Here is a 22,624-nt window from a genome sequence, read left to right as displayed (position 1 = left end):
GCTGTCACAAGCCAGAGTTCCTGTGTATCAGGATCATCCCAGGAAGGGGCCTATTGGCAGCTGTGGTATAGAGTTCAGCGATACCTACCCAATGGGTAGGCATATCCCATATATAACGTTCATTGGTGGTTGTCTTCTCTTTCAGGGAACCAATGTTACTGTCTTTTGCAAAGTTACTTGGTGCTGAAAGAGGAGAACAAGCTTTTCACTCACCATGACCTACATTTCCATATCATTATTAATATAATAATAAATCAATAAAGACATAACTGATAGGGTGGTTCAAAATTCTAAACTGTTTTGAAAAATTATATTCTTCTTTACTTTAAAATACCAGATTATGAAACAGGTATTAAACTTTTTTTTTTTTAATATCACAGTGTTAGGGGCACAATAGATACATTTACATTGAAATACATGAACTTTACAGAGGAACTAATCTACAGTTTTTTTTATATACAAGACTGTCATGCATATCAATTTACAAGGTTACAATTCTACAGGTAGAATTCAATTACATACATAATAAAATGTAAATACATTTATTAAATCATGTAAGATTATGTGTATCCATAAAAAATATGGCGCAACTTGAAGGCAAATTAAAACAAAGGCAATGCAAATTCCAAGGTCTTGAGCAATACATGCAAAGAAAACCCACATAAAAGATGACACTAGCCTGGCAGAGGAAAATGTAAACCTAGGACAGACTGACCCCTTGTTTATATTCTTTTATTTTTAAGTAGAACTGTGATCTTTAAAATTACACAAAAGAAGGAATTGAAAAACAGTGGCTAGTTCACTAGGATAATGTTAAGATGATTTTGTAATTCTCTGATGGTTTGCCTTTGCATTTGCTTCAATGTAGGGCTCACCAGTACTGTTAGAGCTGCTGTTTTTGACAAAGAAAAATGGTCCCATATGCTTTGAAGATGTTTAATCTCAAGGCACTCTTGAGAAGATGAGGCAAGAGGTACTGAAACCCTGCCTGGATTCCTGCAATGAACCCTCATGCAAAATTCACTATGAGCGGCAATTATCTACTTCAGCATGACGACAGGACTTTTATTAAAAAAAGAAAAAAAACAAGCGAGTATTTCTCTTTATTTGCAATGTCATTACAAACTAGGATTAAAAACGTGACACTGCAGGGGGTTGTTTTACTGTTCTCCTGTGTAATATCTGCTCAGAGCATGAAAACACCTGAAGAGTACAGAGCTTTACAAAATGGTGTACGACAGTATCCATTTTACAATACTGCAAAAACATCTTAACAACATAACCATGCAAGGCAAGGCAAGGCAAGCCAAAATGATTACTAGTTAGGGTAAAGCTATTATCTTACTAGAAACCTGAACTTCCATCCACAAATTAGGATACTCCATTACGGAAACATTCCAATATAAAAAAAAAGAAAAGCATCACAACATTGAAAAGGTAGATAATCTTAATGTAATTTAAATGTTTAAATAGCAGTACAGGCCTTGCATACCAGTTTCTAATCAGTACTGTCCTGATTAGATGGTGTGGTAGTTGACCTTGTCTGTAGCTTCTTTTTGGACGTGAACTACCTTTCTAATCTGAGTTCTAGTGCTTTATTATACACTTCTGTTGGGCTTTCAGTCAACCAGAGCTTAGTCTTCTGTATGCCTCTACATTTCTCAAAAGGCCTTTGCGAACGCTTACCACATCACACTGTATTTTTACTGTACTTTATTCTCAGCACTGGCTACTTGAAAAAAAAAATGCTTTAAACTCCCTTTTGAATAAAAGTGTGTGTCATTGGTTAAAATAAAAGTTTGCTGAAAGGGAATTAAATGTAAACCAGTATATGACAGGCAAACGTATAACATGTCTATCACAGTACAGAATATACATATTGTAAATATGCAGTAAGTAATGACACAGTGAAATTGTGCAGAACGTACTTAAATGGTGGATTCGATCGTGAAAAAAAGAAAACCAGCACTTTATTACCGATATTTCCATGTTCAACGGAAGGGATACTTTTTTTTTTTTTTTTTTTTAAATCAACTGTTAACAAAACAGAGGTATTTTGGTCAGAAGTGGTAGGTTGAAGGAATGTAACCAGAACACAGGGAAAAGACGTGGGCCATTTAGTGGTGCTGTATTTTACCCCCCGTTTTAACAAGTTATTTAGAAATATTTATCCCTTGTTAAACTGGATGTTCCAAAGTCAAATGAGCACAGATATAATACAGATTAACTTGGCATTGTAAAAATAATAAGAAACATCAACATATATATCAAAGTTTAGCATTGTAGTCACTTATCAATACATACATGTTGCTGTACTGAAAAGTAACCTTGTCATTAAATGTAGGGTGAAGAATACTAGTCAGCTACAAAGCCTGACTGTTAAGTAAGCAACTCAACAAAGCTTCCTAATCCTTAGGACTTTCAGAAGTGTGCACAGAACATGCCTCTCTTTATGGTTGTGGCAGTATCCGAGTCACATGACTTGTGGGATAAAATGCAACTTAAAGGGTTAAACACATGAAGGTAAAACACTGTAAAATGCACTTGCTTTGTACTGTTTATCATATGCTTCAAGAAAAGAAAGAAAAAACAGGTGGCTATGTGTGTTTAAGGAAATTATTTATTTAGTTGCGATTCACAGATATCAGATACAAAAAAAAAGCAATACTATAATTACTTGCTGTTTTTTTGTTAACTTCCCCTTCCCCCATATTATTGCCCAAGCTGGAAAATGAATAGCTACCAGCATCCCTTGCAACACCTGTACCTCTTTCTGTAACTGTTTTGCCTGACACCTTCCTTTCATATTCTCCTAAGGGACCTCTCACAGCACATTTTGTTTTCCCTTTAATTGATGTTCTGTGTTTTTTTCTTTGCACTCTTCCTTTCAGAACTGAACCAGTCTCTAATGCACTGGTGACCTTTCTGGAAAGCAGAGCACTGGAGCTTGTACTATAAAGCAAGATGGACAAGGTAAGGCTGAAACAGTGCTGGTGAACAGAAGCAAACCACTCTGAATAGAAAACAGCCAGCCAACTAGGTAGGCAGTGGATCATCATCACCCTTGCTGCATTTGCATTTGCAGCACAAGACAAATGGAGTGGCCAGAAGGAGGAAGGGAGACGCCACCAACAGCAACAGACCAAACCCAGCAAAAATACCAACCACCTGCAAGAGAAGAACAGAAAGTCTGATTTAAACAACATCCCAAACCCTGCAAAATACCAACAACCTGCAAGAGAAGAACAGAAAGATTTAAACAGCCCAAACCCTGCAAAATACCAACCTCCTGCAAGAGAAGAACAGAAACACAGTTAGGTGATTTAAATATCCATCTCTCCAAAACCACACACACCTCTCTCTCTCTCTTTACAAAGCTGGCCTTCAACTGGATCTCACCTTCCCTAGGGCCTGCAGCCCCTCCACCCTCTCTGTCACCTCTCGGATCACTATTTCATATTTTTCTCTGTCTCTCCCCTTTCTCCCTACTCCACCTACCCCCACTGTCACCTCCCGCCGTAACCTCCTCTCTCTCACCTACCTCCTATCCACTTCTCCCAATTCTCTGTAGACTCTGCTACCTCCACCCTCTTCTCCTCCCTTTGTCCCCTCACCTCCTAACCTCCCAGCCCCTGGCTCTCCTCTGTGCTCCACACAGCAAGAACCAAACTGCTGAAAAGAAATAGAAGAGAACCAAACTCTCTATCGCACTCACTAACACTAACTCGCTAAACTCTGCCCCTGCTGTCTCTCTCCTCTGTTCTAATTCTCCTTGACCTCTCTGCTGCCTGTGACACTGTTGATTACTCCATTCTCTTATCCTCTCTTGCTGACCTGGGAATCTCTGGCACTGCTCTGGCCTGGTACTCCTCCTTCCTCTCTGACCGCACCTAGCAGGTAACCTGGCACAGCTCAACCTCCACACCTCACCCTCTCTCAACATGAGTCCACCAAGGATCAGTCTTAGGTCCTTCTCCTGTTCTCTCTCTACACCTGCTCCCTGGGCCTACTCATCACATCCTATGGTTCTATGCTGATGATGCTCAGATTTTCCTCTCCCACCCAACCCCCCCCCGTATCTCTACCCATCTGTCTGCCATCACCTCATACTCAAACTCTCTAAATTAAACTAGAAAGGAAGGGGGGAGAAATCAACAAAAAAACAGAAGGGAGACCGCATCAAAACAAGAACAACAACTCAGGTAAGACAACCATTAAATGTATTTATCTAAATGCTAGAAGTATCAGAAACAAAATTCTAGAACTTGAAGCTACTGCACTAACAGGTAACTATGATGTGATAGGTGTTACAGAAACGTGGTTGTCTGAGAGTGATGGGGACGAATATAATATTTGTGGGTATACACTGTATAGGAAAGACAGGCAGGACAGAAGAGGAGGAGGGGTAGTGCTATACATAAGAAACAGTCTTGAAGCCCAGGTGTTAAACCTGGACAAAGAAAATAAAACCGAATCAATATGGGTCAGAATAACAGACAAAAATTCAAAAGGCATAATAATAGGAGCATGCTATAGACCGCCAGATTCAGACGGTGAGCACAATAATCTGTTATACAATGACATTAGAAATGTGTGTAGCAAAGGAGAAGCCATACTAATGGGGGATTTCAACTTCCCCCAAATAAAATGGGAAAACCCGGTGGGTAGCGCGAAGGATGAAATAGAAATGGTGGAAATGACAAATGACTGCTTCCTAACACAATTTGTGAAGGCACCGACTAGAGGGGAGGCATGCCTTGATTTAGTCTTTTCAAATAACGAAGATAGAATAACTAAAACAGAGGTCAGAGAACCACTGGCAAACTCAGACCACAACATGGTCTCATTTGAAGTGTTTTTTAAATCCCCAAAAGTAAAGACTAAAGCTAAGGTTTACAATTTTAGAAAAGCAAACTATGAAGGCATGAAACAGAGACTAACAGAAGTAGATTGGAGTAAAATAGAGAAAACACCCACAGAAGAAGGATGGTTGTTCTTCAAAAACGTAGTACTAGAGGCGCAAAACAATTATATCCCTAAAGTAGACAAATCTAAATGTAAAACTAAATTGCCAAAATGGTTTAATAGATCAATTAAAAAAAATATTCAGCGAAAAAAGGCACTTTACAGAGCATTAAAAAAGGACCAAAAAGAAAGTACACAGAAAGAGTACACAGAACTGCAAATGCAAGTCAAAAAAGAAGTTAGAAAGGCCAAGAGAGAAATAGAAATGAACATTGCTAAGGGAGCTAAAACAAATTCCAAAATGTTTTTCCAATATTACAACAGCAAGAGAACATTCAAAGAGGAGATTAAATGTTTAAGAGATACAAATGGCAAAATCGTAGAGGAAGAAAAAAAAATAGCAAATATGTTAAATGATTACTTTTCACAAGTTTTTACAAAGGAAGATACTGACAACATGCCCCACATGTCATCCAGTTCCTATCCAGTTTTAAATAACTTTAGCATAACTGAGGCAGAAGTGTTAAAGGGACTAGGAGCTCTTAAAATAAACAAATCCCCTGGGCCGGATGAGATCCTCCCAGTAGTACTCAAAGAAATGAAAGAAGTAATTTACAAACCGCTAACCAAGATCATGCAGCAGTCTCTTGACACAGGGGTGGTACCGACAGACTGGAAAATTGCAAACGTAATACCGATCCACAAAAAGGGAAACAAAACTGAACCAGGTAACTACAGACCAGTAAGCCTGACTTCTATTATATGCAAACTTATGGAAACTATAATAAGATCCAAAATGGAAAATTACCTATATGGTAACAGGGTACTGGGAGACAGTCAACATGGTTTTAGGAAAGGGAGATCGTGCCTAACTAACTTGCTTGATTTTTTTGAGGATGCAACATCGATAATGGATAATTGCAAAGCATATGACATGGTTTATTTAGATTTCCAGAAAGCTTTTGACAAAGTCCCGCACAAAAGATTAATTCTCAAACTGAACGCAGTTGGGATTCAAGGAAACACATGTACATGGATTAGGGAGTGGTTAACATGTAGAAAACAGAAAGTACTGATTAGAGGAAAAACCTCAGAATGGAGTGTGGTAACCAGTGGTGTACCACAGGGATCAGTATTAGGTCCTCTGCTATTCCTAATCTACATTAATGATTTAGATTCTGGTATAGTAAGCAAACTTGTTAAATTTGCAGACGACACAAAAGTAGGAGGAGTGGCAAACACTGTTGTAGCAGCAAAGGTCATTCAAAATGATCTAGACAAGATTCAGAACTGGGCAGACACATGGCAAATGACATTTAATAGAGAAAAGTGTAAGGTACTGCACGCAGGAAATAAAAATGTACATTATAAATATCATATGGGAGATATTGAAATTGGAGAAGGAATCTATGAAAAAGACCTAGGAGTTTTTGTTGACTCAGAAATGTCTTCATCTAGGCAATGTGGGGAAGCTATAAAAAAGGCTAACAAGATACTCGGATACATTGTGAAAAGTGTTGAATTTAAATCAAGGGAAGTAATGTTAAAACTGTACAATGCACTTGTAAGACCTCATCTTGAATATTGTGTGCAGTTCTGGTCACCTCGCTATAAAAAAGATATTGCTGCTCTAGAAAGAGTGCAAAGAAGAGCGACCAGAATTATTCCAGGCTTAAAAGGCATGTCATATGCAGACAGGCTAAAAGAATTGAATCTGTTCAGTCTTGAACAAAGAAGACTACGTGGCGACCTAATTCAAGCATTCAAAATTCTAAAAGGTATTGACAGTGTCGACCCAAGGGACTTTTTCAGCCTGAAAAAAGAAACAAGGACCAGGGGTCACAAATGGAGTTTAGAAAAAGGGGCATTCAGAACAGAAAATAGGAGACACTTTTTTACACAGAGAATTGTGAGGGTCTGGAATCAACTCCCCAGTAATATTGTTGAAGCTGACACCCTGGGATCCTTCAAGAAGCTGCTTGATGAGATTTTGGGATCAATAAGCTACTAACAACCAAACGAGCAAGATGGGCCGAATGGCCTCCTCTCGTTTGTAAACTTTCTTATGTTCTTATGTTCTTATGGAAATCCAACCTCCTTTTCTTCCCCTGGCTCTGATCTCTCTATCTCCATTCCTCTGGAATCTACCACTCTCTCTCTCTCCTCCTCAGCCAAGAACCTCAAAGTAACCATGGACCCATGCCTCTCCTACTCCTAGCACATCTTCAGCATGCACCTGATGTTTCTTCTGAGCAACATATGAAGTATCAGACACTTCCTCACCAACTACTCCAAGCAACTCCTCCTTCAGACCCTGGTACTCTCCTGCCTAGACTACTGCAACTCCCTCCTGGCTGGCCTCCCTGTATCCGCCACCTGTCCGCTCCAGCTCATCCAGAACTCCACTGCTCGCCTGGTGCTCTATCTGCCTCACTTCTCCCATGCTACTCCATTGCTCCGCTCACTCCACTGGTTCCCGATCACCACTCGCATCCAGTTCAAGACCCTTGTACTTGCCCACCGATGCCTTGACCAGACTGCACCCAGCTACCTCCAGACCCTCTCTCGCTACACCCCTACCCAACCTCTCCACTCTGCCTGCACTAGAAGACTGGCTGTATGCTAGCTATGCTCCCCTGTCTCCACAGTCCGCTCCTTCGCCACCCTCACCCGTAATGGTGGAACGATCTTTCTACGGATGTCAGGACTGCCCAGTCCCTGACCACATTCTGGCGCCTACTCAAGACACACCTCTTCAGACAACACCTGTAAAACTCAACTCTTCCCTTCTGGACAATATAGCACTCTGTGTTTAATGGACTTTAACTTGCACTTATCTGCTCCCTAGTTTACTGTATTTAATCCTGCACTTAACCCACTCTGTAGTATTTTGTATTTCACTTGTACTCGTATCTAACCCTGATGTAACTACTAACACTGTTATCAGCTCTTGAACTGCCCTGATATCAAATCGTGCTGTGTTTTTTTTTATTTGCTCTTATTAGGACTGAAGTCATTGTATTTTGTATCTTGCTCTTAATTATACTGTAATTCTTGATATGTATTTTTTGTATACAACTGTAAGTCACCCTGGGTAAGGGCGTCTACTAATAAAGCAATAAAATAATCATTAATAATAATAATAATAATAATAATAATAATAATAATAATAATAATAATAATAATAAACCAACCACCTGCAACATAAGAACAAAGACTGAGTCAAACAGACATTGTTTTTAACCTATTTTCGCTTTTTTACACCATATTTGACTTAACAGGATTGCTTTCACTATGAATGTCTCCAATAGTCACCAAAACAAAAACTCAGGTCAAACTAGCCTTGGGAGAAGAGAGACAGTATTAACGGTGTTACAGACCTCCCTGCTGTGTTCACAGGAAACCCATTGCTTTACCTTTGCTGTATTGTTTTCATATCACAGCAATTTTTTCCCCAGACATATTCAGTGGCCATGGATTGTATTGCTTGACAAAACATTGTTATTTCCATAGGTTAGTGAAAATGCAGTGTGATCCCTATTTCATTGACTCCTTCCACTGGCTTGAAAAGCAAGTGTGATTACATAAGAAGCCAGAAGAGGGCGCTGTTCAATTAAAAAAAAAAAAAAAAAAAAAAAAAAAAGGAACGAACATTGCAACATGAAGCATGTTTAAGACTCTCAACTACAGAAAAAGCCAACATTTTACAGTTTTTTTTTTTTTTTTTTCTTAATTGCTAAAGCAAAACTACTAGCACAATTCTCATACAGTGAACACAAATACCAAAACTGACCCCTCATTTGCAAAACTACAGACACATTTTTCTGGTTAACGCACAAATGGTTCACTTAATGGTTCACTTAATGCAACTCCATCACTTTAATACAACTTTCATAAATGAGTGTCTTGTTTTCAAAACACACATATCTGTATGCTGTTTCTCACAATTAATGCTTATTACGTTAAATTAACATTCCACACATGGAAACGCACATTTCACAATATATCCATCTATAATCAAATGTCACTCATGCATAAAAGGTTGATGTTACACATGGTGCTGAAACATGGAGCAGGCAGAAGATGGGCAAGTGGATGTGAACACAGGGGTGATTTGGGTCGTGGTATTAGACACAGGAGACAGCCAGCCCGGGCGAGACCACATCGTATTGCTGAAACAAATGAAACTCAACAATTGTGGGCCATGTCATCATCAACTGAGTATGAGAATGAAGAAAGCAGAGCTGGCAATTTTGAGAACTGTGCTAACAGTACCAGTAACTGTGCTTTAGCGATAGAGAAAAACTATAATATAGCTTTGGAATTACCTGTACTACAGTATGTAGCCTCCAAACCAACCTACTACCTTTGTCACACTTGATGTGGCCTGCTGTGCTCTAGTTTTCAATGTTTTTGGTCACCAAGCATTTCCATACCATCAAAACAGAAGTCTTGCTGGTGATCTTTCTCCTGTTCACTCAATATTTCATTATGACCAGTCAGTCAGACAAATTCCCATGTTCTTAGAACGGTTCAACATGACACGAATGGTGCAATAGAACAAAGAGATCCCAGAGATCCTGTCTCAATGAAGCTTTTGTTCATCCCTTACAAAAGAACATATCGGTCCATGACAGATCTTCTGGATTTCCGGAGATATACCGAATGAAGGCAAATTGTGCTCTAATAAAGAAACAGCATACTTGTAAAGAATCGTGTTATAGATTGAAAAGGAGCTGTAAAGGGCAACCCAAGTTTGTTTTCCCCAGATGTAAAGAGTTGAAGCGAATGGTTGTACAACTTTTAAAGTGCACGGTCTATACCAGCCTAACCTGTAGCTTGCATTCAGATACCCAATCCAAAAGAACCATATTGAAAATGAAACCAACTGTTATTGGTTAATCTGCGCTGTATGCTAAGAAACATGAAATGATGAATTGCTTGCTGGCTGGAAGTGTACTATATCTGCCAAAATGAGACTCACATAAAGGGTGACAAAAAACATCAAATTACCATTAGGCTCTGGAATCTTCCAAGTGTAAGCCTTAGGGACACAAATACCTAGTCATTATTTTTACATTCTGCATTACCAGCATTTACTGTAGCTATATAGGTGGAACACAGCCACTTAGTGTCAGGAGAAAAACAGCACCAGTAAAGTATGGGAATGCAATGAATACTGTCCTAATGTGGAAACAAACCACACTCAAATCTGGGAAACTACCCAAATATTTACAGAAATGTGTGGATTAGTGGACAAAGCACTGAAGCTGAGGTAATTACTATCTGAAGCCCTCCCCCTCCCTCCTCCCAGCAGTATTATGCCAGTGAATCATAAATGAAACAATTTTACAGGTGTCTGTTATAAACCATTTGTAATCATTTAGAGCTTTTGTAGATGGACAGTTGCTTGAATACATGATTTGAGCTGTTGTTTGTAAGCACTGTGTGAATTGTGCAGTTAGATTTTGCCCAAGGAGATTTTCAAACAATGTAAATATGAAGTCAGTATCTCAAAAGTACATACAGTATAAGCTCCCTGTGACAGTGCAAAAGCCCTGCTTGTGTAAAGAGTGTGTGGGGGAATGTAAGGTTGGCAGGGATGAGGTTAATTCTGTCCCTGACAGCAATCACAGGTGTGTCCATTCCCTAATTAGGTAATTGAGTGCTAACTGGGGAGTGGCCACCTGTATAAAAGGAAGGAGAAATCCTTTGTGGGTAGAGAGTTAGGTGAGTGTAACTATTTGCTTACTGTGATTTAAGAACCTTTAGTGAAGGCTATCGCTCAGCCTAAGGGTAAATGTTTGTTTGAGTGTTTTGTTTAAATCTTTTATTTTGGCCCTCATGCCAGGTGATTTGTTCCTGCGTTTGTTTTGGTCAATAAAAGTGCGCAGCAGCACTTGACTGTCTCTTCTCTTCATTTCCAAAGGCAAATGGCTCATAATCAATAACCAGAAAAATAGTCATAAATACATGGAAAGTCACTTGTATCTGGCACAGTATTACTGTGTATGTGTGTTAAACAGACCATGTCTTACTGCATACGAATGTATTGCAAAATCTACTATGAAACATGGTAAATAGCCATCATAAGCTAAAAAACAGACTGGCTTGTGTTGCTCATGTAAAATACTACTTGTTCTCAATTATGTTCCACCAACTGCTCAGTTTAGGTCACCAACAGAGACTAATAGCAATGGCTACAACCAGGCATAGAGCGTGCAGGTAGAAGCAGCCTTATGGTTGTACTTGCAAATGACTTGTTAATAGGTCTACCAAGCACAGAGTGATGAATGTGGCCACAGTAATGTCATGGTGGTTTTGTGGTGTGAATCAACCACCATCTACTGAGGACAAAGAGAGATATTGTACAAGAAAAAAACTGGCCACTGGTACATAAAAGCATAGGGATCTGAAACCAGAATTCAAAATCTGTGTCTATGAATGGAATATGAGAATTTCTGTTGTGATCTGGGTACCTACTTGTGTTCTGTGCCAGATTACAGATGCCCTGGAGTGCCCAAGTTTGTTGCGACATGGTCCTTTGTCATAATGGATCAATAGAAAATCATCCTGTTACACAAAGAACAAAAGTACCATCAGTGAGTGCTTAACAATCTGCTGCAGAGCCTAGCCCGGGAGCTACAGAACATGAGAACAGCTGTGATATACAAATGGCTTAATGATAGCCGGGGGTTACTAGAGAGTTAAATTTAAAGTTAAATTTATTTATTTAGTTCTGTATGGAATTATTTATGGGTTGCATCGCTTTTCCTTTTGGCCTATTGTCCATTGACCAATGACAAAATTAATATCAAAAAATCATATGCAGTCAAACCGGTTTAAAACGACCACACAAGGAACAATCAAAAAGTGGCATGCTAGATTATTACACTAGTTCAGGGAATGCAGGACATGTTTGAATTAGGCACAGCTCTAGTGTTGGCAAACAAATGTGAGCAATCTGATTAGAAGTGACTCTGGCACACGTATGATATTAAAACTATTTTGGAATGGTTATTAAAAAAGTCAAACAAATGGATGATTATTTGATTTACTATAAACATTATTACTTTTAAATGTTTTGAAAACTTTTCCTGTACAGAGCTGTACAGGCATGTGGTCTTTTTCAGAGGCATGTCAGTGTGAAGTGCAGCTAATGTATTCTTTGATGTTCAGAGGATTTTCATTGAATATGTAATTTAGTGTACGAATGTAAAATTAGCTGTATTGAAGTGTGACATGAAACACCAGCCATCTGTCATTTTACAACAAATCTAAAATAATCTGTTTAGAATTTAATCACACACATTTATTATGGGTGGCAATTATTTTGTTCACTATAAACATTGCTTTTAATTTAAAAAGCTTTTTTTTTTTTAATTATTTAATACGATATTGAATGTTATGATATCTATAAAAAACAAAATAAAACAAAAAAGACAGCATGACATCAAAAACTACTTGTAATCTACCTGTTAATGAAGATATTTGCCCTGTCTAGGGAGCAGCCAGACTGGGAAGAGCGCATACTCACATCCAGAGACCCCAGGCAGTACCAGCAGAAGGCATGTTTACAGTTTTTGCACATCATTTGGGCGCAGCCTTCATCACGTTCGATATAGACTTTGCATTTTGGACATCGCTTGATCGGAGCATCATCATCATCATCATCATCATCATCATCATCATTCTTATAGAATGAACTGAAACGGAAAGAGGCAACAAAACAACATTCGGTTTTAATCTGTATTACTAACACGATTCTACATATATTACTGTCTATATGTTCCCACTGCTGTACAGTAAATCCCTTTATTTCTTTGAAAATGATTTTGATAGTTTCTCACAGATACATAGGGAACAACTAACTGTAACAAGTACACTCATATTACCGAGTTTCCCCAGACACAACTGAACAATGAATTATTTATTTTTTAAAAAGTGTTTAATTTACTAGATTTGCTCTCGTCAAAGCCTCATGGGAATTGATTTCTTTTTTGGTTCACATTTAAAATCAGTGGGTTCAAACAAAAATGTAAAACATTTGACAGAATGACTGTATAAAAATATGTCGGAAGCAAACCTAGGCTTTGATAAGAGCACATGCCTTATATCTGACTAAATGTACAGCACTTTTGTAGTCTTTTGGGAAACATGGGTAGAAAATACATTTTGATTAAAGGAACGGTATCCAAGGATTTCAAATACATTTTCTTACCTCTTAGCATAAGCTATATTATCACTGATATCCTTTCTCTGTTGAAGATCTAGTGATTAATTTAAGGCATTGAGAAAGATTTCAAGTCACATTACTACATATTCTGCCATTGAGTGACTTATAGTTATGGATGACTTTTTTGTTGATGTACAAATTCATAATACACAGGATATTCAAAGACAGTGCTATTTACTAAATACCTTTTACTGTAGTGCGTTTAAAAAAACAAACGCAGTGATTAAACTGCAGACACTTCTTGGTTTATTGATTCTCTGACTTATTTGGAATGATTTACTGCAAGTTTTTATTCTGGGAAACCCATTTTTACAAGAGAGATTTCACCACAGTACTTTGATAAAAGACAGATCTGCAGTGCCCAAAGATGAGGTTTTTAACAGAGTCTCAAATGAGAGCTATTCATCTCCAGAGGATGAAACAGACTCACAGGGTGAGATTTTAATGGGAGATCATTTGTTTCTTGCAGCAGTGTCCTAATTTAAGGGCAGGGTTTCTTTAGCGACAACTAGTACATTAACAGTAAATTAAATCATATTTAGGGCACCACTGAACTTGTGAGGCAAATTGCCAGATTGACATTTGTAAAGAGGAGACAATTATCTGTACAGGAATACCACAATATTCAGTGAGCAAGTAGTGTGAGTGAGGTTACCCAGCAACACACACCCCATCCCCAGTTGTACTGTTTTCCTAGAAAAAGGACAACATTTCTGGGTACCACTCTGCTTGCAAGATGTCTTGTTCATTCAAATATTTAGCATATTTTAAAAGGAGGAGATTATTATCTATTCAGGGATACCAATATATTTAGTAAGTAAAGAGCATGAGTGAGTAAAAATGGGCTATACAATCCAAGTGTTGCTGTAAATCAGTGCTGTTGCTATAATTTGTGTCGGTACATACAAGTGAAAGTGTGTCACACATAGAAACAGGCATTCTGATGCTTCAAATAACTTGTGTCAAAGAATATCCTCATCAGGTTTCTTCACAATCGTATCAGCTGTTATTTAGGTACCGGTATACTGTGATTAAACATGCAAGTGTGACAGATGGACAGACCAAACAGGCACCTCTTGCCAGCACTCAGCATCAGGGGATGCATCACCTTGTTTCTCCTGGAAGGAATGATGTCACAGGCACGTTCTCTTGGCAGACCTGCTCAGGGTGCCAGTTTGCTTTGCAGGCAGAGCAGAACTCCAGGTTACAGGCTGTGCACTGGACCAGCTGCAAGGCAGGGGGCTCCATTTCTTTCAGCTGACACACGGCTTGACAGGAGGACGACGGGCACCAGGTCCGGCAAGGATCCAACAGAACCTCTGAGACAAAAACACCAGTCTTAATATACAGAGATAAGGTTTTTCTTAGTATTGAACTGAGACAGAACACCTTTCATTTAAGCCAAGTTTAATATCAGTGTTTTCTGAATATGTCTTCTTAACATTTTATACATTTAGAGTTTATGCTGCAGTAAATTTAAGAGTTTCCATATTCACTTAAGTTGTTTCTTGCTAGTTCTGTAAGATGTGTTTTAGCTTTCAGAAAAAAAACAAAACACTGGACTAGGGTAAACGCTTTCTGACTATGACCAATAATATCTAATTTATGTTACAGTACAAATCAGTTATGAAATGCACTATTAGAATGATTTTTTAAAATACAGTCAGCACTTCTACATACAACACTCAAATACACGTCAGTCGTGTTTTACCATCCTTGTATTAAGAATAAAATCAATCCCATTACACACACACACACACACAGTGAAAAGTTTGAGTGCACTTGCTGGAAACTAGGTTTTTTTCATAACTAACAATGCTTTACGTCGTATACGTTTCTGTAAATACATGAAAATGAAAACACACTTTACACAGAGAATTGTGAGGGTCTGGAATCAACTCCCCAGTAATGTTGTTGAAGCTGACACCCTGGGATCCTTCAAGAAGCTGCTTGATGAGATTTTGGGATCAATAAGCTACTAACAACCAAACGAGCAAGATGGGCCGAATGGCCTCCTCTCGTTTGTAAACTTTCTTATGTTCTTATGTTCTTAATATACAAAACAAAATATAAGGAATATCAAAGCATTGTTCAAGAAAATTTAAAATTGTCTCTAAATCTTGGATTCCTCAAAATAGCCACCCTTTGCCTTAATAACAACCTCACAAACACGAGGCATGTCTCACATCACCTGACATGTCTTCCCAGCTCTTCTACAGCAATTCCCAGAGATGTAGGGCACTTTGTGGGTAGCTTTGCTTTGACTCTTCTGTCCAGTTCGTCCCATACAAGTTCTATGGGATCGAGGTCTGGAGACTGGGCAGGCCAGGTGATTAGATTGAGTTGTCCATCACTTTCCTTCTTGCCAGATAGTTCTTGCGCAACTTTGAGGTGTGTTTCGGGTCATTATCTTGCTGAAGAATGAAGGACTGCCCAGCTAGCCGTAATCCTGATGGAATGGCATGCCTCTGAAGTATGCTATGATAGCCATGCTGGTTCAGCTTGCCATAGATTTGGTAAAGATCACCAACTCTGTCACCAGCAAAGCAACCCCAGACCATGACACTGCCTCCTCCATGCTTGACAGTGGGAACCACACATGCAGAACTCATGCGCTCACCCTCTCTGCGTCTTACAAATACTCGGCGGTTGGACCCAAATATTTCAAATTTTTACTCATCGGTCCATAAGACTGACTTCCACTCCTCAAACGTCCAGTTTCTGTGTTTTTTGGCCCAGGCAAGTCTCTTCCTCTTATTCTGCACTCTTAACAATGGTTTCTTTGCAGCAATTCTTCCAGTTAGGCCAGCTTCACACAATCTCCTCTGAACAGTTGATGTTGAAACATCTGTACTTCTAGTAGCATTTAGCTGAGCTTGAGTTTCAGGGGAAGTTAATCGCCGGTTTCGTGGACTTGTGACTCGAATGAACTTGTTCTCGGATTCTGAGGTCACCCTTGGCCTGCCTAACCTTGTTCGGTCCTCATGAGTGCCAGTTTCTTCAAATTGTTTGATCGTCTTGGCCACAGCAGTTACAGACACTTGCAAAGTTCTTGCAATTTGTCTTAAAGATTGACCTTCATTTCTTAAAGTAATTACAGACTGTCTTTTTTCTTTGCTTAACTGAGCGTATTTTGGCATTTTCTGCTCCCTTACATTCAAGAATTACAAACTTGTGCCTATGCTACCTATATTTGTAGTAATCATGGACCCTCACCTGTTAACAATAATTGGTGACAAAAGGTTAATTAGGTAACATGCTAGTTAACTCAGAGAACACCTAACAAAGACACTTTTATACTTAGGCCAGTGTTCCAACACCGTGTTATACACATTTCAGAATTTTTACTGACTTGGGCTTCAGACCGAAATCCCCTTGCTTTGGGTGACCATTTCATTGAAATTGATAAGATTTACAGTTTCATTTTAAAATTTACAATTAAAAGCATAGATAATCATGAAAAACCTGGTTTCAAGCAGGTGTACTCAAACTTTTGACTGGTACTGTGTGTGTATATATATATATATATATATATATATATATATATATATATATATATATATATATATATATATATATATAATATATATATAAAATGCATTAATGCACTTAACCGTCACCAGTTTTCTGATACAAAGCCCATCTCTTCAATGTTACAATTTATTTGATTATCCGTCACAATGCTCACTTATTTTTTTATTAATTCTCTCTAATGCCAAATTAGTCTGTTTTTATTGTGCAGTTACACAGCGCTTCCTCCAGTTTCACCTAATGAAAATGCTGCCAAAACAAAGCGAACGAGACAAGCTACAGTAATGTAAAACAGTTATCATTAAACAGTTTTAGATACTGTGGGTATTTATTTATTTAGATTTTTAATCTCCGAATAGTTTTAGTTGTTTTTCTGCATTTTCATTTGCAAGTGACATTTGGGTCTTATCGAGCACTATATTCTGCAATTCTGAATACTGTTTTAATTCTGGAAACTACGTTTTTTTTTTTTTAAATCTTAATAAATTGCATTCATGTTTACGTTGTATGCATGTGTGTGCCTGGGTAACATTTTGATTTAATTTTGCTGTTTGGTCATTAAAGGGGAATTTTACATACTGCTACATAAGAACATAAGAACGTTTACAAACGAGAGGAGGCCATTCGGCCAATCTTGCTCGTTTGGTTGTTAGTAGCTTATTGATCCCAAAATCTCATCAAGCAACTTCTTGAAGGATCCCAGGGTGTCAGCTTCAACAACATTACTGAGGAGTTGATTCCAGACCCTCACAATTCTCTGTGTAAAAAAGTGCCTCCTATTTTCTGTTCTGCATGCCTCTTTGTCTAATCTCCATTTGTGACCCCTGGTCCTTGTTTCTTTTTTCAGGCTGAAACAGTCCCTTGTGTTGACACTGTCAATACCTTTTAGAATTTTGAATGCTTGAATTAGGTCGCCACGTAGTCTTCTTTGTTCAAGACTGAACAGATTCAATTCTTTTAGCCTGTCTGCATATGACATGCCTTTTAAGCCCGGAATAATTCTGGTCGCTCTTCTTTGCACTCTTTCTAGACCAGCAATATCGTACAGAATTAAAAGTATATACTGTATTACAGTCCACGTGTCTTCTCTTTTGGCAAGTGATATTTTCAGAATCATACCTTTCTAAATTAAGATATAGCACTGTACCAACAAAACCAATACATCAAAATGGAAGCCTACTTATTTTAAAACATAGTCCTTTCAGATATGTATTTCTGATATTGTATCTTTTTTGTGTTCCCTGAAAAACAGACAAAAGGTTGGAATGGGCCAAAATTAATTCATCAGATATGCGTCACATGCGCTTAATCGTCACCGAAGTCAAAATCGGGTCAGATATGCAAGTGCTGATTAAAATGTTATAGTTCAAGTATGTGATCTATAGATCTACACATGTGGACACATGAGGAGTTTTTCACTGCAATTCAAAACAAGCAAAATAGTACATTTTACCAATGGACTGGAACACTGAAATTGTGTATGACTCTAGTGGATACAGTCACAGTGCTGATAATTAATGAGAACAGAAACAGACGTAAGGCAGGTGATAGAGACAGTGGCATAAAGCACAGCACTTGGTAAGCAATGTTCTGTTACGTCAATAGGCACCCCACACTTCCACTCCTTAAAGTCCAGGCTGGCATTCTATCATTTTTGTTTATTTTATTTCAAAGGAAAACAGAATTTTCTGCACATGTCTAATATTAAACTTTACAAATGACAAATGCTGCAAGAAACTGCAAGACAGACAGAATGTTTTGCCAGTTGCTGTATTTTTGCTTAAGGTCTTTGCTTTAAAACACATTTAGAAGTCATGTTGATAAGACCGGCCAATGTGACAGCACACCTTTAGCTCTTCATGCAATGCTGGCCTGATGTAATTCTCTCAAGGCAAGTAAGAACCACCATGTTGAAAACTTTGGTGTTAATGCCGCTGGCGGAATTACACTGAAAGTCTGGCATGTGTTCTCAATACTGACACACAGATTCAAGGTGATATACATAAAGTCATAGTTTTTTGTTACCTGTAGTTCTATTCAACATATGATAACCAATTTTATTCTTAACATTAGTACACATCACATTTTTTTTTTTTTTTTTTTTCAAAAATCAACAGAGTTATTTATTTATTTATTTATTGGTGCTGAAATGCAATTGTTGATTATACTACACTATTTTTTATTATTATTATTAACATAAATACATTCATACTTATTGAAAAGGCCCACAGCTTTGTGGTGTGCACTTCTTTTCCAAATTCACTGCTGGGTGCAAAAATAAAGTCTGGGGTGTTTGCACCCTGTCACTCCACACTAATAAGACCCTGCATGGGAGGCCCACCATAGTACATAGTATGCAAAAGTTAAATGATTTACATTTTAAAATGCAAACTTAACTCTTACAATTATACTGATGAGATTTATAGTATGGCATTTTTTCAGTTGAAAAGAAACCCACCAGTAATTTCACCTTCTGACCTAGCTTTTGATATAGCTAATTCAATCTGATAAGGACCGTAACGAAAGCATGTTAAAATCACAAGGTCTGAGCTCTGATTGTGTGCCACGGGCTTGTATGATGCTCTGCTTTAAGCTTGGTTGAAGAAGTCCAAAACCCCAAATTCATCCGATTTCAGACTGAACTGGAGCACGCACGCACGCACGCACGCACGCACGCACGCACGCACGCACGCACGCGTTTATTTAAGTGAATACCTATTTTCCTGAAATCAGCTGAAAAGAAACCCAAGGTGACTTTCAACACAGATTATGTGTATTCAATCTAATTCAGGTTGAAAGTTTCAATACATACACCTTCTAAGGCAACTTGATGATTAAAAGGAAGAGCAGAGTTGCTCTTGGATCCTTTCATTCATTCAGAACCTGGCAAGGCTGGCACTCCATTAGTCACCCCATCAACCAGGGCAAGCTTTTAGCAAAGAGATATTGATGTTATTATTATATTTAATATATTAAAAAGAGAAAGTTTTTTTTTTTTTTTTTTTTACATTCACTGTACAAGTTGTTTTGATGTTTAGTAGAAAAACCCACATGACTTCTAGTAGATCATTATGCTACAATGAGATTCTAGTTTTAAATGCGTTTCTGAAAAACAGGTTTAGTTTATATGTGCAAACACATTTATCAAAAACTAAAATATCAGCACTCCAATGAACTATGGAGTTCATGAACACTTTTCTCACATGAACATTTTACAAAGCAATTCTCTTATGCAAGAAACAACTTACCCTTTTCAAACTGTAACTTTTTGAATCTTTGCATAATTTCTGCTGCAACCATGCATTCAATCTGTTAAAAAAGAAGAAATACGAGCAACGGTAAAATCTTAATCTCTGTCTCAGCATTTACCTGCCGTCCTCTGACGCTGTCACAAACAAAGGTTTAGGTGGTAAAGCTTTACAATCTTTTGACTATACTTAGGATTAGTATTTATTTCATCATTTTAAATTAATAAGACTGTATTACTATAATATTGTTAAAGAAATATTAAGACACATCAGCACAAAGCACAATTAGCCTTATATTTCTTATCTAACAGGTACTATACCAGGCCAACTATAGTTTTACAAATTATACTGAAACAGACTATAAAAGACTGGAATTCGGTAGGTGATTGCCTGCCAGCTGCAATTAAAATTAAACCAATGAACTTTGCTTTGCCTTTGATTTTGGCATTTAATTGAAACATAATGCAACACACAATGTCCTTGCTAAGCTGAATTTGCCAGGTAAAAATGCAATGCAATGTGGTATTCTCAAGGGCTTAGCAGGGTGTTACATGACGCACATATTGTATAGAACCGTCCTCTCTGAAGCGACAGCTTACTCTTAAAGGAATTGCTGAAACTGCTTTTTCGATGTACAGTTTTACTGATTTGAGTCATTGTGGCTAGTTTTGTAATAATGATCTTGTAGCTATTCCCTTTCTGTTCTAGAATGGTGCGCTGCCCACACAGTTTTGGTCGTAACAATTTTAAATCAGGATGTGAACGGAGACAGTTGACTCACACAGCCTAAAATACAGCAGTCTTTATCAATTCATTGCAACTTCTAAAGGCTTAAATACTTTTTGTAGAATGCACAGTATAAACCAAGTCCTTTGAAATGTCTTTTACAATGATATGTTAACTTCTAAAAACTGACCATAAGCAATTAGTTTTGAGCATAGTTTTGAAGATAGTTCTATGTTTGCTGAGAATGCCCGAGATGTGCCATTATACAAATATTGACTGGAGTGGAGTCTTAGAGGTTGACTACTGCACAGAGGGTTGCAAACGTCACAGATAATGTATTTTATGAGGCTGACGGGCACATTGCCCACTGGAGGTCAATTTTTCAATCCAGGGGTATTTTTCTTTTCATGATCAATTTGAAAACTCAATTTTTTTTTTTTTTTTTTTTTTTTTTTTAATTAAAAACTTGTTAAAGCTCTACTTCACAAGATGATGACAGGTTAAAGTGCCAGACCTCTACACTGAACAGGGGTATGATGTCAGAAGGTAATTCTGGTCTAGATATAGTGGTATAGGTCTTCTGGTCTAGATATAGTGGTATAGGTCTTCTGGTCTAGATATAGTGGTATAGATCTTCTGGTCTAGATATATTGTCTGACATTTCTGGTACACCAGCAGCCTGCTGTTAGGTTGCCATGGTAATACAATTATAGAAAATAACATCCTAGACTATAACGTACCTCATTTTCTTGTAAATGGCCGTGATTTGGACAGGCAGCATCAGGACAGCTAATAGCCGTTTGTAGGCCCTCTTTGATCAGGAGTTCCACATACTGTTTTAGGCACTGTAGGCAAAACAGAACAGGCTATAAATACATATGTGCTTATGAATTAATGATTCCCCTGAATAATGCAACATAATCTGGTTTAATTTCTTCATTAGAGATGTGGAAAGATGAAAAGATACAGAGAACATCCTTCTTAAAATCTTTATGGTGCTTTTCAGCCAGTCGCCAGCATCGAAGCTCGATAAAAACTGCTTTCATATCATGCATTTACAGAGGGGGGGGCATTCTGTTGAGTGAAATATTTATCTACAGGCAATTAAAACCTACCTCTTTACTGAAGGCAGCAATTTAAGCATTCAATGTAACGGTCTTGAGTTTACATTAAGGAGATATCATAAACTAACCCCACCTAAAATGAGCAAACACTACAGTATGAAGAAGCTCCATTCTGATTTCCATTACATGAGAGTAGATGTTAAAACTTCATGCTGATTTCAACTCAGCTCTTGCCAAGATGAGCACCAACTAAGACGTAGCTTTACAGTAAACTAATGTGATCCATCTGCATCTCCAGCCATTTGTGTTTCTTTCCATCTTATGATGTAGATATCCATCTGCCTGGTGTTGATGGCTGAAGTGTAATGCTGGCTCCAGGGATCAGCTTATTTTGCCTTCAGAGCATAAGCACACACAACTGCTGCGATGCTGGCTCCAAGGTTTCCCCAGCGCATCAACATGATAACCGTCTGGATTGAGCTAAGTAGGGTACATCTCTGGGGTCTTCAAGTGGGCACCTTCTGTCCTCTGTGTTTCGGCGACTAGCCCACGACACCTCAAGAGGGCTCAACAGTGATTCTGGCATCCCAGCATCAACCCCCCTCCACTGAGTTGCCTATCAGGAACTAATGTTTGCAACAACAATGAAATGTCATTAACCAGCAAATTCTCAAGGTCAAGATGGTTTCCGATTAATAACAGTCCACTGAAGGTATCACTGTTCTTTGAAAAAGGGTAAGCTATGTATTCCACAAAACGCTCCGGCTACTGCATAATGTACTTACATGAGGCATTGGTATGGACAAGCTGGTCAAACTTGATTAAATATTCAGCCGAACCTGTATTAAACATCA

General features: G+C 38.2%; 1 protein-coding gene across 6 annotated transcripts in view; it reads right to left on the bottom strand.

Annotated features, from left to right (window-relative positions):
• Positions 1-352: 352 nt before the first annotated feature.
• The window catches only part of LOC121315505 (probable E3 ubiquitin-protein ligase RNF144A-A), a 44,798-nt gene continuing 22,526 nt past the window's right edge, over positions 353-22,624 (bottom strand). For 5 of the 6 annotated variants that reach the window (XM_041249646.1, XM_041249647.1, XM_041249644.1 and 2 more), the window contains 6 exons: positions 21,447-21,551; positions 19,981-20,041; positions 14,310-14,520; positions 12,503-12,671; positions 11,449-11,538; positions 353-3,168 (listed from right to left, as the gene is read on the bottom strand). In XM_041249646.1, the coding sequence (XP_041105580.1) occupies positions 3,037-3,168; positions 11,449-11,538; positions 12,503-12,671; positions 14,310-14,520; positions 19,981-20,041; positions 21,447-21,551 (768 nt within the window). In that variant the 3' untranslated portion in view covers positions 353-3,036. The remainder of the gene's footprint in view (positions 3,169-11,448; positions 11,539-12,502; positions 12,672-14,309; positions 14,521-19,980; positions 20,042-21,446; positions 21,552-22,624) is intronic. The other variant, XM_041249650.1, reaches the window with a different exon arrangement.

The sequence above is a fragment of the Polyodon spathula genome, chromosome 5, assembly GCF_017654505.1.
Source record: "Polyodon spathula isolate WHYD16114869_AA chromosome 5, ASM1765450v1, whole genome shotgun sequence".
Classification (NCBI taxonomy): Eukaryota; Metazoa; Chordata; class Actinopteri; order Acipenseriformes; family Polyodontidae; genus Polyodon; species Polyodon spathula.
Note: the sequence above shows the minus strand (reverse complement) of the source record. Positions and strands in the feature narration are given on the sequence as shown.